Here is a 17,904-nt window from a genome sequence, read left to right on the forward strand (position 1 = left end):
CCGTTTACCGCTTGTCGCTATCTTGCTTCGTTCTCGAGATCTCAGGGGGGCGGTTATCCACCCCCCCCCCCCCCCCCGTCGGTGCGAAGTTGGCGCAGACCCCCGTCGGTGCGCGGGTTAAAGTCTACACGCATCTCAAACCGAAAACATTCAGTCTGAGATTGGGCAATCCACCTCGCCATTAGCAGCTGCAGATTGGTGGTAATTTACAAGTCGATGTCAACCTATACCTCTAGCTAGGGCTGGTGGTGCAAGCAAGCAGTCTTTCTATTTTTACATCAAACGGGGGCCCCGGGAAAATCATGAGCACTTGATTCCATCCTGTGCAGGCCGATCCTGGAAAGGATTCCTACAGAGAAGGTCTATAACAGCCTTTATTAGATGCCCTTTCTAAGAAAAGAAAAAAAAAACCTAAAACATGCAATCAAATAAGCATACAAGCAAACAAACAAACAAACAAACAACTTACAAACAAAACGTGTGCCGTTTGTTGGTTTGAAACGAACATAGGTAAACGTCAAAGCCTTTATCATGATTACTGTTCATCAATTCACGTCACTTAAGATTTATTGCGATGTGATTTGATAGTGCGTATTTAGTGTCCTGCAATTCCTCCTGCACCAAATTTCGCGCGCCGTTTCCTGCCTTATACCCGTCACAGCTGCACCCACGGCGCGTCCGCGGCCGTCGATCGGGGCAGATGGTCTCGGCGGCGACCCCACCGATCACCGCAGGGGGCCAGATGACGTCGATACACCCCGATGGCGTGAGGCTCCCCGGTGGCGCTCCCGCAGAGTGGCGCCTCTTAAACGGTTTAGCTCGTGATGGATGCTGGAGGACCCCTCCGACGCCCCGTTCACGCCCCCGTGATCGGCTCTGTTTTGCTCATTCATCGAATGATCGAGAGATGAAAGAATAACGAGCCTCTTTTTATCCCCGAACGATTCATCGCTTCCTTCAAACTAGTCATATTGAATCCTCACCTTTTTTGAAGGAGATCTATTGATATTGGATGAATGGTGACTTAAGACTCTGACAGAATAAGGAGGCGCAGCCTTTGCCATTTTTTATTATTGATAACTAGGGGAGAGAGGTCATATTGCGCCATGTTCTTAAATGCGCCACACCTTCCTCCTGCTCAAAATTCGATTCGAACGAATACTCGAATGTGTGCATTTACTTCACCACCAATAACTCGCTCTTATTCCGGTCCACGGGGGCAGGTGAGGTGTCTCAGCTTTCCCGCAGACCATTTTTTGTGATTTCCTCTATTTTCTTACGCGAAACAGTCTATTTCGACCTCTGCTAGTGTCATGGTTTATCTTAGAGATAGTGATTCAACTAATAATCATTGTTAATTGCTCGTTAAATGGTAGTTTTGAAAGTTTATCACCACCGTGGCTTCGCTGTCGTCGCCATATTTGAAGCTCATGAAAAATGTGTTCCATTCGTAATTGCGCCCACCCTATTTGCGCCCTATTCTTTAACCTAGAGAAACAGCATCTGGTGGTTGGGACACATTTCATTGAACACTTTGATTATTAGAGCGCTCACCTTACCATTACCTTAGCCTTCACAGCATAAATTGTTAATGGGCTGACACGTTCAAATAGACTACTTAGTTAGGTGGCAAACCGTTGTTTTTAATAGGGCGCTTTTACATGAGAGGCATGGGCGCTTTTTGATGGGGGAGTCCGTAAATGCGCCCTTTGCAGATGTGCCGGAAAGCTTTTCTTTTATTAATTTTTCTGGGTGTGATACAAATTGGGAGTTGTTATTTGATGCCAAAATAACTGAGGTACAATTTGAGATATCATCAAACATGACAGCTGGTCAACTTTAGCCGCAATAGGCCGATATCCTTAAGGTGGCGCAATATGACCTCTCTCCCCTAAACTGATTTAGCAGGCATCAACTGAACCAATTTTGAATATCCCTGGATGCAAGATTTATGTTGAAGGACAAAGCGTTTATTCATAAACTCGATGGATGTTGCTGGCCCATGACAATCCCCAAGAGCTGTTTGTTTTCCCCGCACTGCACACCCCCACAGCTCCCGTCTCTGATGCCCGTGTTCCTGTCCGTCAGGTGGAGTACAACATCTCGCTGGAGGTGGCGGACCCGTCGGTGCTGGACCGCCCCACGCTCAACATCCGCTCTAGCGGCACGGTGCCGCAGGACCACGAGGTGTTCACCGTGCACCTGCCGTGCCGGCCAGGCGTCACGGCCGAGACGGACGTGCGCCTGCACATCCACCTGCTGCTGCCGCGCCAGCCGCCGCTGCGCCGCAGGAAGACCAACACGCTGCTCACCTTCCGGCGGACGCGCGTCTGCCGCAGCGAGACCACGCCGCCGGCCGAGCCGCCCGACCAGCGGCGCACAGAGCTGATGCTCGAGGACGCGGCCGGGCCGACGCGGCTCGGCGACCCGCCGCCAGACGAGGACGCTGCCTCGTCCGGCGTGCTCTACATGGCCATCGGCTGCTCCTGCGGCGTGGTGCTCGTCATCATGATCATCCTGGCGGTGGTGCTCTCCAGGAACAGCGCCGCCAAGCGACGGAAGCGCGCACTGAGGTGAGACTCGTCCGGGGAGCGGGCACAGGACTGTCCTCCAGGACTGTCCATTGTCCGGTCGTTTCGAGATCGGTGCCACCGTGTCGCGCAGAGATCTCTTATGCGCTGTCAAATTAAACTAGAAAGACAGCGCGCGGTGACGGACCGCCGAGATTTCTGGACCAGATCCTCGCTGCGATAGCGGAGGCTGCTTCCTTTCTTGTCGTCGGGCCAAAACGGGACGCGCCGCTCAGATAAGACATCCCTGGCGCGTTAGTGTCCGGCGCGACATAATCGGCGCACCATCGGTGGCGCAGCGCGCGGCTGTTCTCATGACCCAGTGCGTCGGCCGCCACCTCCGCGGCCCCATCGGGAGCGGGATCAGCGGCGGTCCTTTGAAGGGTACCGGGGCGGAGAGGAGGCGGGGTCTTTCGTCACCCTCCCCTCTTTTCGTTCTCCCCAGTCTCTCGTCCCTCATACCTCCTCGCCCGCCCGCCTTTCCTGTCGTCTCACCTCATTGTGGGTCGTGAAGGGGAGATGGGGCGAGGGTCAGAACGAGCGGCCTTCGACGGACTGGGTTTATTTTCGGAGATACGGTGGTGTATTGATGAGGAGGGAGGCTGATGAAAGACCTCTCTTATTACACTTGAGGCGTTGAACGCTAATTTACGAGTTTTCACGGGGTCGGAGGCGAAGATTCATTCAGTTCTGGTTCTGGGAGGACCGCTCATAACCGAAAGTGCCAGACTAGGATACTGGGCTGCAGTAGGAACGGCTAGCATGTTGAGAGAATATGGCATGAAAGAAAGACACCGCTATGACTAGGTTCAGCTATGGGTGTGCTCATCACTTCCAGATTTTTTTCTTTATTGCGTTGTTTAACTGCCACTGGTTATTGAAATATCAACTTGTATTAGTCGAGGCCGCAAATGATAAGAAAGTTATTTGTAAATCCGTTCGAGAGCAGAAACACAACGATGTGCCAGAAGGAGCGATCTCTTGTGCTAACTACTAATCGCCATTTTGTCCTTTCGCTGTCCGTCGTCAGCCATTACTTATTCAAATCAAAAGTCTAATTCAGGAATATTGAAGTTTTAGGCGTGCTACCTTATAACCTTGCTCTTGTTCGATAAGATAATGTATGTATGGATGTCAAGCCCGTTCATGGAAAATTACTTCTTGGAGGCTTCTTGGCGGCTTTTATGATTCATAAAGCGCAGCAGCCCGCGACGTTATTGGTCTCGCCTGATGGGTTTAGTATTCATTCAGGACGTATTAACAGGTCTTTAAAAGCTGCACCGAGGGACACTTTTGTGACGTCATGCGTGTCATAATGGCGCCGCGGTGGCCACGATCTCCGTACGATCTGACTGACATGGAATTTTACCGCCCTCCTTAACCTAAAAACGTCACTTGGTATTCCAAACTGCAAGCGACAGAGCCTGACGTTATCTCATTGAACGCTTCGATTCAGTTGTCACCGGCCATAGAGTCGTGACTGGTGGCCAGTGTGAAACGGCTTTTGAATGTGAACATTGGCGATAAACGTGCCCTGCAGTTCAAAACGAATGTCGACACACCCTTTCTCTGTGTCGGTTACCAGGCGAGCTTTCAGCGCCCAATCCCTGACCTCAACTATCTCCCTCCCGGCAGCGACACTTCTGGCGACTACGACACGACCCACCACTACATGCAAGTACCGACGCCGTCGTACTCTTGCCACTCGATCCGGTCGACCCACCACTACGCGTCGCTGCGCCCGCTGCCCACCTGTCCGTCGTACAGCAGCCAGAAGACGGTGACCACCCCTCTGGGCCCGGCCGTCGGCCAGACGCACAGCCTGGGCTCGCACGGCGGCGCGGCCACCTTCGGCCAGTCGCTGAGCCACAGCGTGAGCCAGGGACTGAGCCACAGCTCGGCCAGCTCCGGCCAGCCGAGCTCCAGCCACGGCTCCGGGCAGCGGGTGCGCGACGTCGGCGAGCGCGTCTCCGAGCTGATGGTGGACCGGCGCCGCGTGGAGATCGAGACCGTGCTGAAGGAGGGCAACTTCGGTAGGATCGCCACCGGCTGGATGGCCGACACGGAACGCGGCGAGAAGGAGCGGCTCATCGTCAAATACGCCTCCGGTGAGTGCGCAGCTGCGGGATCGGGGGCACCGCCAACACTTGGAGTTGGTATGATTAGCAGACGTTTTTACATGATAGGAAATGTGCTTGACCAGGATGTCCGGTGAATGATGCATCCTGTAAAATGTTTGTTCAGGAGTCTGGTAAACGGAATGTTAGCAATAACCATGCGATGCAGTGCCGTAATCAATTTGGAGTTGGGTGTGTCGGTGCGACTTATGACAGGTATGTCGGATGATGGTTAGCGCGGGCAGACCAATGAGCCTGTCAGCAAATGGGTGCGGACGTTCAAACGCTACCTACGTTATGAATCCATCTCGCGCGGACGAGCACGCGCCCATCAAAACTGACATTCCATTTCACTCCATATACCTAGCATATCAGCCTTCCAGAGCGATTATACAGCTCGCATGCCTGCTGTCAAACCTCGCCGCGTTTGTGGGCTCAGCCGGACGATAGTTGTCCCTCCCGAACCGTCAGCCAGCCGGGTTCGAGTGGGGTCCTATGGATCGTTCAATCATCCAAACGTCAGTTCCAGTGCAGCAGCCCACGTGAAACACATCTCAGCCGTCTGGCGCCCGCTATCAAACAGATTACGCATGAATCATGGCTGATTTATTTATGTTAATTGGGATGCCTGGCCGGAGCCGGTCGCTGATCGCATGGGTTTAATAGTTATAGCAGCTACATAATACTAATAAAGCTAATGCACCGACGGAGTGTGAGTGGCGTTGTTAATATGATTGACCACAAAGCTGGCGGGATAACGAGTCATATCCTAATACGCTTGTGATTAAATTGGCGTACCCATAGGTTATCGAGTGCCCGCAGTTCAGCACCAAGTGGACTCACTTCACTAACGAGCTCGCCTTTGTTGTTCCATTACAATGCGGGCTGAGTCGGGAGGCTATTCTAGTAACCGGCGGCGCTTAGCTTTGATCATTGCTGTGCAATTCAGGGGCCGTCCCACGCCCGTCCATCACGCTCCGCATGCTGCTGCGGACGCAGTGTGCGCTGAACAGACGCCTCTCGGCCCTGTCAGACGAGGGTAACCCGAGACGAACGCGCCCTTCTCGTGTCGGACAGGCCCTGGGCGCGGCCGAATACACTCCCTTCTCTCCTTTTACTGACCCCGGGTGGGTCGAACGAATTGTGCACTTCGTCATCTCATTCTCCTCGCATGCCTCTCCCCAAAATTATCCACGACATCGGAGTCGGGCTTTCGATGGGGAGCCGAAAACCCGACGGCTCGACGAGTCTCTGCCAGCCGATGTCTGTTGACCGGACGTGGCGGACAGACATCAGGATCCGTGAGTTGACCCCGGACCACCCTGTTTCAGATCGCGCCTCGCCGGCTCAGGTGTCCCTGCTGCTGCAGGAAGGCCTCGTGTTCTACGGACTGCGGCACAAGAACCTGCAGTCAGTGCTCGGCGTGGCCGTCGAAGAGAGAGCGCCTCCACTGGTGCTGTATCCCTACGTCAAACACTGGAACCTCAAACAGTGAGTGGGGCCGGCTTACGGTCTGGCGGCGGGTGTCGGGAGGGTTGACGAGGCGCGATGCCATCAAGATAGTGTCGGGCGCGGGTGATGAGGCGGAGTGAAAGGACGTCTGTTCCACCACCGTTCGATCAACGTCTGAATATCACAACCTTCAAGCGAAGGCGCAGGGCCTCGCTTTTTACAAAATAGTCTTAAATAGTACATTTAGAGACTCGAAGAGATAATGGTCGGTGTGCCATGCCAAAGCGTATGGAGGATGCGCAAGACATTTGCCGACGATGGCCCATCTCGCTGAAGGCTGCCTGAATAAAAAAACCGCACCAGCAGCACAGCGCAGCTGCTCGATACCGTTCCTACTCACACCGCCAGCGCTCGGTTAGCGGTCTCTGAAAGTCATCGAACTGAATCGCACCGCAATCAAATTTCCTACATTGTATCATTTCCGCATCGGCGCTGTCAGCTAATTCATCGACCGCGTCGTGGTTACCGGTGGCCATCCAATAAAACTGACCGCACTGAGAACCGTTCACCAGTGTCCACGTTTCACCCAGCCATGTCCACGGCGCTGGGTGGCCTCTCAGCAACTTTTCACCGTCGTACGTCTCCCTAATCTGACAACTTAATAGCGGCATCTCGTCAACTTTGTCGTGGACGTCTGGCTTAACTTCACCGCACGAGCGCGCATAATTTCTTTAGCAGCATGACGCCAGAGCTCGTGTTTCCTTCGAGCGTGTTCCTGCACGCCGCTGGAGAATTACACTGTCCGATGGAGGCCGTGTTTCTATCGTGATAATAGGGAGGCATCCAGCTCCAGACCCGTTTGGCGCCTGAGTTTGCTCTCCAGTGGGCCTATCACTCCCTAGAGAGTCACTTCTGATGGCCGCTACGAGTTACAATGCCGTCCGGGGATCGTATCGCTAGCTCGCCGCCGAGCCGCAATGGCCCTGCTAATGGCTGATGAAGCGTAATGATGACAGGAAGGCTAATGATAACGGCCAACTCTGGGTAGCTAATGTGCTGCGTGTATAACGATGCCAGGCCGGCCAGCGCTTTGGCATTGATGTGTTGACCATGTTGGCTGCACTGCCGATGGAGTTTTGATTCACAGCCTTGGTATCAAATGTCGCACATGTATAGGGCTAAAGGAAATGCCAGGTCAATCGGAAAGAGAACAAGGGGCGGCTGGTCACTGGCCCTTGGCCCAGCGGCCCAGAGCGCTGTGGACCGGGGAGGCTGCAGAACTGCAACGTGAGGAGTGCTTAGAACAGCCGAACTCGGCTTGGCGAACAGATATAGGCCGTACGAACATCTTCCCGGGAGAATAACAGCTGACTCAGCTGGCACGGTCGGGCGATGGATGACTCTGAGTCGGGCGATGGATGACTCTGAGTCGGGCGGACGACCTCAGAGCCGCGATGTCAGGGTTCGAAATGGCCACTGTTCAGAAACAAACGATTGTTGATCGACCTCTATTGGGGAATCGATTGGCAAGGTTGAGCGATGCGGAGAGCCAACGTCTTATGGACCCTCAAATAGATTTGATCTGTAAGTGGTAAACTGAATAAGACTTTGGCACCGAATCATTCTATACTTTTGATGCTCGGTATTTGATTGTACCGACTCTGACCAAATGTAAAACGTGTTTACTGCCGTGGTGCAGATTCCATGCACCATGGCCATTTTCCGTTAAACTCTTATTCGCTTTATTTTTAATTAACACGCTCAGCCTGGCCACCAAATATTAATAAGAGACGGTTTACAGTTTCGTTACCAGCATTCTTGTGAGAACTACGCTATGAAGCTTTTCACGTACGACAACATTTCTCACGTGATCCATCCGATTTCAGCGAGCCAGCTACATGGCAAATGACAGAAGTGCCTGGGACAGGTTTGTGGTCATGAGATCTGTGTAATGACCTCTGCTGGCCCTCAGATGCTGGTAACTCGTTTCGTTCCTTATCCAACGCATCAATGCAGTATGCTGCATTCCTGACACGATTAGTCCACTCCTGTTCCTGGTTTAACAAGCTTCGAAGACTGACAGCCACGGCAGCATCTAGATTCAGAGCTGATCACAGTTGTACGTACACCGCTCCCCTTCGAAACCGCAGTGGCACATCTGGACGCGGCCATTGTCACCTGAAGCCTGCCACGGTGGTCTCTGTCTGATGGATCAGCTGCTGCGGTGCATGTACCGCTGTTCGCCGAACCTGTCAGCGATAGCACCGTGCACTGCACTGGGAAAACAGCCTTACTGAGGCCCCAGCGTCTGCTCATGGCCATGCAGTGCCAGCACATGCCCCCTGTCTCAAGTCTGACAGACAGGGCCGGGCCCGCCGTTTGCCCCTGGCCCTGCAGTGACTGCGCTGACCCCAGCCCCTCGCCACAGGTCTGACAGACCCGGCTCTGGCAGACTGGTCCCGCCGTCTGCCCCTGGCCCTGCAGTGACTGCGCTGACCGCTCGGCCCCTCGCCACAGGTCTGACTGACCCGGGTCTGGCAGACTGGCCCCGCCGTCTGCCCCTGGCCCCGCAGTGGCCGCTCGGCCCCTCGCCGCAGGTCTGACGGCGGACACTCTGCAAACATTACCATGCCTGGGCACGGCTCGCTGGGTGCCATGGCCGCTGGCATCGGGCCGGCTGCTTTCAGTCATAACATGTGAACGGTAGTTCAGAGCGGGCCGGCTGACACCCTGAGGTTGTTTTACAGATCTATCTGGGGCTTCGTGGACTCGGTATTTGCAATCATGAAGTTCTAAGATCACGCCCTCGTCGGTAAAATTATGAGACAGCATGTTTTTGATTTCTTTGAAAGGTTGTCAGAAAATCGAATGCAAAACATGTGCCTTCGGGAAATCGAATAAAACATGTGCATAGTGAAGCTCGTGTGCTAACAGGAAATGGTTAAACGTGCATTGCGCGACCATTTGATCAGTTCGTGACTTGACGAGCAACATGATACAAGCACCATGTCATTTATTTGCATGAGACTTTCGGCCGTCTATTTAATAGCTGAACACATAATTATGAAGCGAAATAGATTGCATATGGTGGCAGAATGGCCAGTATGACGGATGGCCTTGTCCAGAAGTGCAGTATGTATGCGCCAGCTCGCCAGACCAGAGCCAGCTCATTATTTCTTGTCGAGACTGAGGCTCGCCAGCCGAGCCATTCTGCGGCCGGACTTTATCCGAGCGCGCTATTCGGCGTAATAAACGGTCATGAGTCAGCGCGGCCCGCCACCCGCGCGGCGCGCTGCATGGCCCATCCGTCGGGCGCGCTGCATGGCCCATCCGTCCGGTGCGCTGCATGGCCCATCCGTCCGGCGCACTGCATGGCCCATCCGTCCGGCACGCTGCATGGCCCATCCGTCCGGCGCACTGCATGGCCCATCCGTCCGCGGCTACGCACTACGCGGCCTCTGTGATGTGGCTGCGGGTGGCGCCGCGCTACCACGGGCCCACGGAGGTCGCAGTTTTATACTGGAGGAACAGCGAGAATGGCACAAGTCCATCCTACCGCGGGCCCACGGAGGCCGCAGTTTTATACTGGAGGAGGTGGGCTAAGCTGCATCACGGAGTCATGGGAGGTCGCAGTTGGTCCTAAATCGTCTCTGGAGCAGCAGCTCGGCCGATCAGCGGTTAGCGGCTCCCCTGACTCCTGAGACCTTCCTCAGACCGGCGATCCGGAGGGCAAATGAGGCCAACAGTTCTCTGATAATGCTCCGTCACATCCCGTAACGCTGCCGTTGTGATGTGACATGTCATGACGTGATGAGGTGCGCCCATTGAGCCTGAGAGGGTGCGGCGGGCAACAGTACACACTGACGCAACGAGCCGGCGACGTCCCTTCCCGGGAACTGCGGCGGCGTCCGGCGGCCACGAGCTGTTTAGGGACGGCGGCACGGGGAGGCAAGTCAGCCATGAAACTGTATGTTTTCAGAGAGATAGGAATTGTTGCAGCTGGACGCATGACGTGGCGGCACCAGGCCACGTGAGCAATGCGGCAGCCGCCTGCAACTGCAGATGTGGCCTTGCAGCTTCGCGGAATCGCCAATTGGAGACGTTCATACCTTGTCTCGTGACGGGACACGATGATGTTCAGGGTGTCGGTGTGTTATGAAGCCGCTGTACTTTGAAATAATTCCGCCGATCATGCGGACCGGCCAATGAACTCCGACGTGCAGTACTTCCTTGTGGCGGATGCTGCGGCTGGTGCCTGCTGTCGGGGAACCGCCGGCTTTCAGGGTGCTCGAGAATGGCACAGCGGCTCCTGTCAGTCAGACGACCGCCAGTGGAGCGGACCCGCTGTGGGTTTTGTCATGACCTCGTGCGGTACGTCTCAGCCGCTGACAGGCACATGCGTCAACAAACGGCACAAAACGTCACCATGCCGACAAAAAACGACAGAGATATGTAAAGCCGCCGTCTTCCACTGGCTTCACGGAATGACGCACATACGTCAACGCCGCAGCCGAACGGCAGCCTCTCCATAGCAACTGCTCGCGGCGCGGACTTGGTTTGAGCCGCGTACATGCTGTGTGTTTGCACAGTGAAGCAGAGCACACATGGTGGAAATGTGACGGGAACCGCCCGCCGGTGTGTGCCGATCCGGCCAGAAAGCACCCGTTCCCATGGCTGTGCCGCTTTGATCCAGCAAATTGCTGCGGCTGGCGGTACCTTTTTATCCTGGCCGCTCCCATCCTGCATCTCGCTGTCCTCAGCCGCGCTTATCCCGTTACGGCAACCTCGCCGGTCTTTCTCAAGCACACCGACTCGCCACATCACCGTGGCCGTGTTGGTGCTTGGGGTGGAGCATTATGCAATATACCGCTGCCTTAGCTTACTCCAGGCTAAACCGACCGACGGTCGCACCGCTCGCGTCTGCGTGGGCCGATGGAACGAACCGCCGGGCGCGACACACCGGTCCGACGGGGACCGCTGGTTTCGGCGCACCGGTGCGACTCGGTCCGTTTGTGGGGCCGACGAACCGACCTGCGGCGCGGCGCGGCGGCTGCGGTGGGCGCCGTGGGTGCGCCGGTGGGCGGCGGTGACGGTGTGCGAATTTCGCCGGTCATTTAGAGCCACCTGGCAGCGCCACCGGTGATGTGGGATGTGGATCAGAAGCGCCGTCCGTCCGCCCGCCGCCGCTGCGGCCAGGGTTTATTGGTTTTCTCGGCACGTGCCAAACTGTGAAAAAGATCAGCGTTCGAGGCGACGGAGACGCCTCGTTTCCCGCGGACCCAGCAGATTTCACGCCGTGCTGGTTAGACCGCGCCAGACTGTCTCAGCTGCGATAGTTTGCCCTAATAATCCACTAAGATGCCCTGGAGCATCTTTATGAAGTGCGGGATTCAAGTTTGTCGTGAAATGTTCAAAGGTTAGATGGGCCACTTTTTCATGCGACCGAGAAATCTAATAAAAGGAACAACATCATGAAATTATCAACAAGTTTCACAGAGGTATAACCAGCATCTCATTGCTTTTCTCTGGGGTGTGTGGAAATAAAAAGCAAGAAAAGTGAGTCTTCTGAGTTAGCAAAGCTAGATCCATGCTTGTTCACATTCTTCATAAAAGCGTGGCACTAACATTTCACATGTCATTGGGCCTGATAACCTGTTTTACCGAACTTCTCTCTTTATTTTCTTTCAAACAAAGCAAATAAATTCCCACACAAAGCCACCAGCCACAGACAGCGACCGAGCGGCCAGCACCCCTCACAGAGGATGAATCAATCTCCCTTGTCTCCGTGAAATCACCGCGTCCTCCCTGCCTTCACTTTACAGCAGCGCCGTGGGGATTTTTCCATGTCCCACCCGGCGGATCGGATGTTCCGCCGTCGGTCGAACCGCCCGTGTTTTGTCACTGTGTCGGCGCAATCTGTCACACGCGTCGACGTGTCTTCCAGGCCAGTCCACATGACTGGTCAGCCCCGCGCGACGCGCCGTTGCCGCCCCTGCCCGCCGCGCGACGCGTATTTACGTTGAATAAGCCGCGCGTCGGCCGAATTATGTGGGAACAGAACACGGTGTGATTTATCATTTTGGTAATCCGTCCTGGGACATTGCCGGTTATTCGGGAGGTGTTCGGGCCGCACGGTTTGTTGTCAATCACAGAGACGAGGCTATTAAATATTAGCATATCGCGGCGGGATCGGATCGGTTCGGTCGGGCGGCGGCGTGGCGCCGGAGCGGCGAGCTCAGCGCGCAGACTGATGAGGTGGCCATTGAGACTGGACGTGCGCCAGCTGGTGTGTGCGTCCCGCGCACTTCATCAGGTTCAGTATATGGCCGGGCATTGAGGCGGCTCGATGGTGCCGATCGCGACACCGCCGCACAACGGACCGACACCGGTCCAGCCTCCGCAGACATTTCACCCGGCTCCGCCATATGCTGCGATTGCGAAAAAGATGAATGGGATCTATTTTCACGCGATACAAAACGCCGACTTGGCTCGACAATGGCTCTCAGTCTCGCTGTGGGGTGTCGCACTGAAAGCCCGGCGATATTTTACTGTTTGGCTCAAAATACCCGAGTGTCGCAGGCGCGCCACGCATCACGCAGCCGTCACGGCGGCCCCGGGGGCGACATTCCGGACTGTCACGGCGCCCGGCGGGATGTGTCACACTGTCGACACGCCACGCCCGAGTCTCGGACGCCGCGCGTGGTGCGCCACTCGACACGCGAAAGCGGCGGCGACAAAAGCGGCGCTGCGACGACAAAGTGGCGCGCTGCGGTGCGGGCCGTGTCGCTGTCGGGAGGTCTCTCCCACGGGCTATTGTGCGAGCCGGACACCTGAGCGCGGCCCTCGCGCTGTTCACGGGTGCTGCGGACACGGCCGGACACGGCGGAACTCGGAGCGGACACCCCTGAACTCGGGCCGGGACAGGCCTGCAGGGACGGGTTGTAGTGAACTCGGACACAGACATGACGGCAGCGATGGACAGGGCCGCCGCTGAGCCCGACCCGGACATGTCTGCAGGCACCATATATGAGCATATATGTCTGCTGTGCATTTCGAGCCCGACGCACAGTAGCAAGCATGGATCCCTCGGGCGGACAAGACGCACACTTGCATTTAGCTCACATGGCACATGGTGGTCGGACCTGCCCGACGGCTCGCGTTGCTGCATTATATTGCGGCGCCACACTTATTGCCACTGACCAGGACGTCTGTGGCCGTGTCACGTACTCGCGCATCGGCATCGCCGGTACGCCGGGTCACGTCCCCACAGCGCGACCCGCGGCCACGGCGCGTGCACAGCGCACGTGCATGTGCGGCCCTGTGCACAGTGAGCGCGGACAAATGGCGGATCGCGGACCGGCTGACCTGAGTACGTGTCGCCGATTGCTCAGCGTGCTGTCACCGGCGGCTTAGCATGCTGCGGAGGGCCGCTACACGCGCGGGCGGGCCCACCGACTGTCCGACGGCCGGCGGTCGCGTGCTCTCCCAGCCACCGCCCCTGGTCCCAGTATCGACGGAGCCCGCTCAGATAATGGCTGGGACGTCACCTCCTCAAAAGTAACCACCCCGCTATTAGCGCTACAAGATAGGAGCACTCGGAGACGGGTGACAAGCTCCACCCATTGCGGCGCCGCTCGCCCGATCGTCGTCTCAGGAAACGAGCAGGGACGTCGCGCGTCACCGGCGCCGGCGCCACCCAGCGCCGCGTTTGTGTCTGGTGCGCCGCTCTCGTCTCGCGACGGATTTACGGTGTTTTCGCTGGGTCGCTGCTGAGCGGCGCAGAAATAATGGGCCACATTATCACCCTCTGAGAGCGGCGATTTGGACTGATTTAGATCTGACTGGCCGACGCAGAGTAATAATAAATACGGAGGCACGGCTGTCTGTGCAGCCATGTGCTACAGAACATGCCTTCGGCGCGCGGGATGGTGGAACCCAGCCCAAAGGGGCGGCTTAGAACGGTCCCTGGAGAGGCACTGCACGAGGGCGCGGCAGTACGCGGAACCCCGGTTCCCGACGCGGCGTCTGTTCGTGAGTTCGTGAGCGGGTGACAAATATCCGTGAGAAACTGAGCGCTGGACGCCGGCGTGATGCAATAAATCTCGGCAGGCTTTCCTGGTCCCCGCTGCGGGGGTAAGGAAAACAGCCGCGTGGCGGAGACCACGCGGACCACGCCCACTGCAGTCGTGAGGAGCTAACGTGTTTGGCTGTCACATGCTCTTTAAAAGGCATTAATCCTCAAGTCTGTCATGGATACCTATCTTGTTAAGTTTTTAGGAGCCCCACCGAAGAAAGAATTATAGAAACTCATTGCAACCTGCATGCATATGTTTTCCGCCACTGACCGCGGTATCTGTCTTCCCCTTGCTCAGCCACTGACTCTTCCTGGTCTCTCTGTTCGGCAGGTTCCTGCAGACGTGCAGCTTCGGCTCCCGCAGCGACGTGCGCACGCTGACGGTGCGCGACGTGGTCGACCTGGCCGAGCAGGTGACGCAGGCGCTGCTGTACCTGCACATGCAGAACATCTGCCACACTGACATCGCGGCCAGAAACTGCTGGTGAGTGACGCACTTCGCGCAGCTGTCTCGGGCGCTTTGGCGACATCACTGTCAAGGTTAGGGAGGTGTGGAAAGGGGAGGTGGGGGAGGTGGACGGCAGAGAGGGTGGACCCAGGCCCAGCAATGCAGAGAATGAGACAAGTGTTTATTTCCAAATTCGGCTTCAAACTGCTCTGTCAACAACATTCCGTGCTGGCACCGTCCACAGACGAACTAAGCGCCCTTGTTGGTCCAATTATCCTTCAACGAATGGAGCCAGAGACTGGGCGTTATCTCCCCAGACCCGCCAGACGCACCACTATCAGCTCGGTTTCCAAGTCTGTGTGGTATTCCGCCGAGGTCACCTTAGTCTGTCCCGGGATGTTAAGTTCAGTGATGATGTCGCACTGTCAGTGACGTGACGTCACCCATCTCCGTGACATCTGGTCCGTCTCGGGTCACTATCTGGAGCTGTCCTCTGTCCCCGGTCCCCGGCTCAGGCGGTCCTGTCCTCCCCTCTCGTCTCCGGCTGTCCCGCTCGCGGCGCTCGTGTCGGATATCTTCATCAGCGCTCCACGACCACGCTGAGCCGCCGAGCCGGCGCCGCCACCGCCGACTTTTTGCCTCGGCCGGTCTGTGTAAGCGGACGACCAACAACAAAGTCGTCATAAATTTGACGGCGCGCATAAATTGCGATTTGCCTGTCGACCTCCTCTGACGTTGAAAAACATCGCGCACAGTGGGTGAGGTGAACTCACCCAGAGGGGGGGGGGGCTCGTGGGGGGAGTGATCGATGAGGTGTCGGGGAACGCAGAGGGCCGGTATGTCATGGGGCGGCCCAGTTTTAGACAGGCGGGCCGGGCGAACACAGATGGCGACCACCGCCCCACCCCGCGCCCGCTGCGTGTGGAAAGGAAACACCGATCGCTGTATTGTTTGCTTTTTTTCGTTCCAGAAAATTGTTCGAGACACTTGTAGATAGATGTCCTCTGTTGTGATAGCCATTTCATCTTTTTTCGAATCGCTGAAACTAAACAGATCCTAAAGAAATAGACAAATGGATCCAACGCTATCAGAACCTTCGGCTGTTACGAAGAAGTCCCGAACCTTATCCGATCCCCGCGGGCTCAATCCGCGCCGACCTGTGTCCGATTACCTCCTGGTGGGACGGCGACAGACGTCAAATCTCGGCGTGCGTCACCACTCGGGCCCCCGCGCCATCTCCGCTACCGAATCCTGCTGCCGCCTGGGAGCGGCACCACCTGGTGATGGCCGGCGCCGTGATACCGCCGATCCCCGTGCGGGCCGCGCAGCTGACGGCCGGTCAGAGCCGGGGGCGGGGAGGGCGCCGTGACAGCCCGGTCAGTGCTGGGGGCGGGGAGGGCGCCGTGACAGCCCGGTCAGAGCCGGGGGCGGGGAGGGCGCCGTGACAGCCCGGTCAGTGCTGGGGGCGGGGAGGGCGCCGTGACAGCCCGGTCAGCGCTGGGGGCGGGGAGGGCGCCGTGACAGTCTGGTCAGTGCTGGGGGTGGGGAGGGCGCCGTGACAGCCCGGTCAGAGGCGGGGGCGGGGAGGGCGCCGTGACAGCCCGGTAGCGCCGGGGGCGGGGAGGGCGCCGTGACAGCCCGGTCAGAGGCGGGGGCGGGGAGGGCGCCGTGACAGCCCGGTCAGCGCCGGGGGCGGGGGGGGCGCCGTGACAGCCTGGTCAGCGCTGGTCAGAGCTGGAGGCGCTGACAGTACGACCTGCACAGAGCAGGGGGCGCGGTCGGTTCAGTCAGTGCCGGGACGCCCTGGCGACCCCGTCAGCGCCGCGCTGGGGCCGCCGTGATATCCTGGCCAGCGCGCGGGCGCCGTGTGCCCAGCCGGTCCGACGAGACCTTGGCAGCGGCCGTCATGGGCGTCAGCCGCGACAGTGGCTTGTTAGCGTTGTAGTCACAGCTGACGCTTCTGGCGGAGGGAAGGAGGGCTTAATTTGCGCCGAATGACACTATGATGACACTCAGAAAGCTGTGACAAATGGCTTTATCATAACTCAGAAGTGTCATATTATGCAGGTAGCAGAAAAGATGGACGCAAAAGGACCCAAGACATACTTCTTTACACTCTCGAGGAATAATGAGGAGCGTCGTTAAAAACCTATGGTTGTGGGGGAGGGGTTTCACCCGACAGACGGGTACGGATGTTCGCGTGATGAATTACGATAATTTAAGGCCTTTCGAGGTCATTAACGTTGTTCGAACGCTGTCGACAACCGTTCACCGTAAATAACAATGAATGATGTGAGATTCAGCAGGGCTCTGAAAAAAATCGTTCCGGTGTCTATGCTAATTAGATTCGGTGAGAGCTTCAAGGCATCGGAAATGTAGTTTAGTTCTAATGCGTCCATGTCGCAAGCAATTTCATTTCACTGCAAAAAGACATAAATGCATAAAGAATTTGCCTTCATCACTTTTTTTTAATTTTGCTCCCGACGGGCTACAGCCCTAGTCGGGGTAGGAGAAGTTACTAGCTGGCAATTAGCCAGATCTTCCGTTTTACTTAACTCTAATGCCGGCTATGTTATTCCGGCCCAAGGCAGCTAAACGGAAACCACAAACAATTTGCTACATATCACTATGATCGCGCACGCTTCGATCTCAGACCCTCAGTGGCATTGCTGCACATTGCACAGTGCGGGGCACCGAGCCGCGCTGGCGGTGTGCGGTGACCTGGCAGTTTCCGCACCCGTCACGGGCCGTGACGCGTCTCCCACCCACCGGTCAGCTGACCGTGACGGCGTGCGCGCCGCGTTACGGCGTCACGGGCCGCTCCGAGTTCCGGCGGGCGCTCGGATCGTCATGGCAGTCCGCCGGTCAAACCAGGTCCTCTGCTGGGTGGCCGATCACTCAGAGGAATACACGAGCGAGGCTGTCGGGTTAAAAGAGAGTCCGCTTTGGCCGGTCAGTAAAGTGAGCCTCGCTAATGATTGGGCTAGGACTCTGCTTCAACCGAGTGAAGCCGAGGGAAGCTGAGATTATATCTGGTCAATCTTGGGATCCAAAGGTACCTACCAGGACGAGAACGATAATGGTAGAACGATAATGTCCCGATATTAAAGACGGCTCTGCAGCCTATGACCAGTTGAATGTCCGCTTCGCAGTGTCAAATTAGAGTTCCCAGGACGGTTGGACGTCGGCCTGCGATCGACATGATGCAGCGCTGCACAAGACATGGTTATTTGCAGCTGATGG

At 56.7% G+C, this 17,904-nt stretch overlaps 1 protein-coding gene across 1 annotated transcript in view; it reads left to right on the forward strand.

Moving 5' to 3' along the window:
• LOC122385412 (tyrosine-protein kinase Dnt-like) overlaps nucleotides 1-17,904 on the forward strand; it is a 48,467-nt gene that overhangs the window by 16,604 nt on the left and 13,959 nt on the right. The window contains exons 3-6 of the mRNA XM_043373656.1: nucleotides 2,089-2,573; nucleotides 4,206-4,678; nucleotides 6,019-6,178; nucleotides 14,545-14,697. Of these exons, the coding sequence (XP_043229591.1) occupies nucleotides 2,089-2,573; nucleotides 4,206-4,678; nucleotides 6,019-6,178; nucleotides 14,545-14,697 (1,271 nt within the window). The remainder of the gene's footprint in view (nucleotides 1-2,088; nucleotides 2,574-4,205; nucleotides 4,679-6,018; nucleotides 6,179-14,544; nucleotides 14,698-17,904) is intronic.

This window comes from Amphibalanus amphitrite, unplaced genomic scaffold (genome assembly GCF_019059575.1).
Source record: "Amphibalanus amphitrite isolate SeventyFive unplaced genomic scaffold, NRLGWU_Aamphi_draft 000218F_arrow, whole genome shotgun sequence".
Lineage (NCBI taxonomy): Eukaryota > Metazoa > Arthropoda > Thecostraca > Balanomorpha > Balanidae > Amphibalanus > Amphibalanus amphitrite.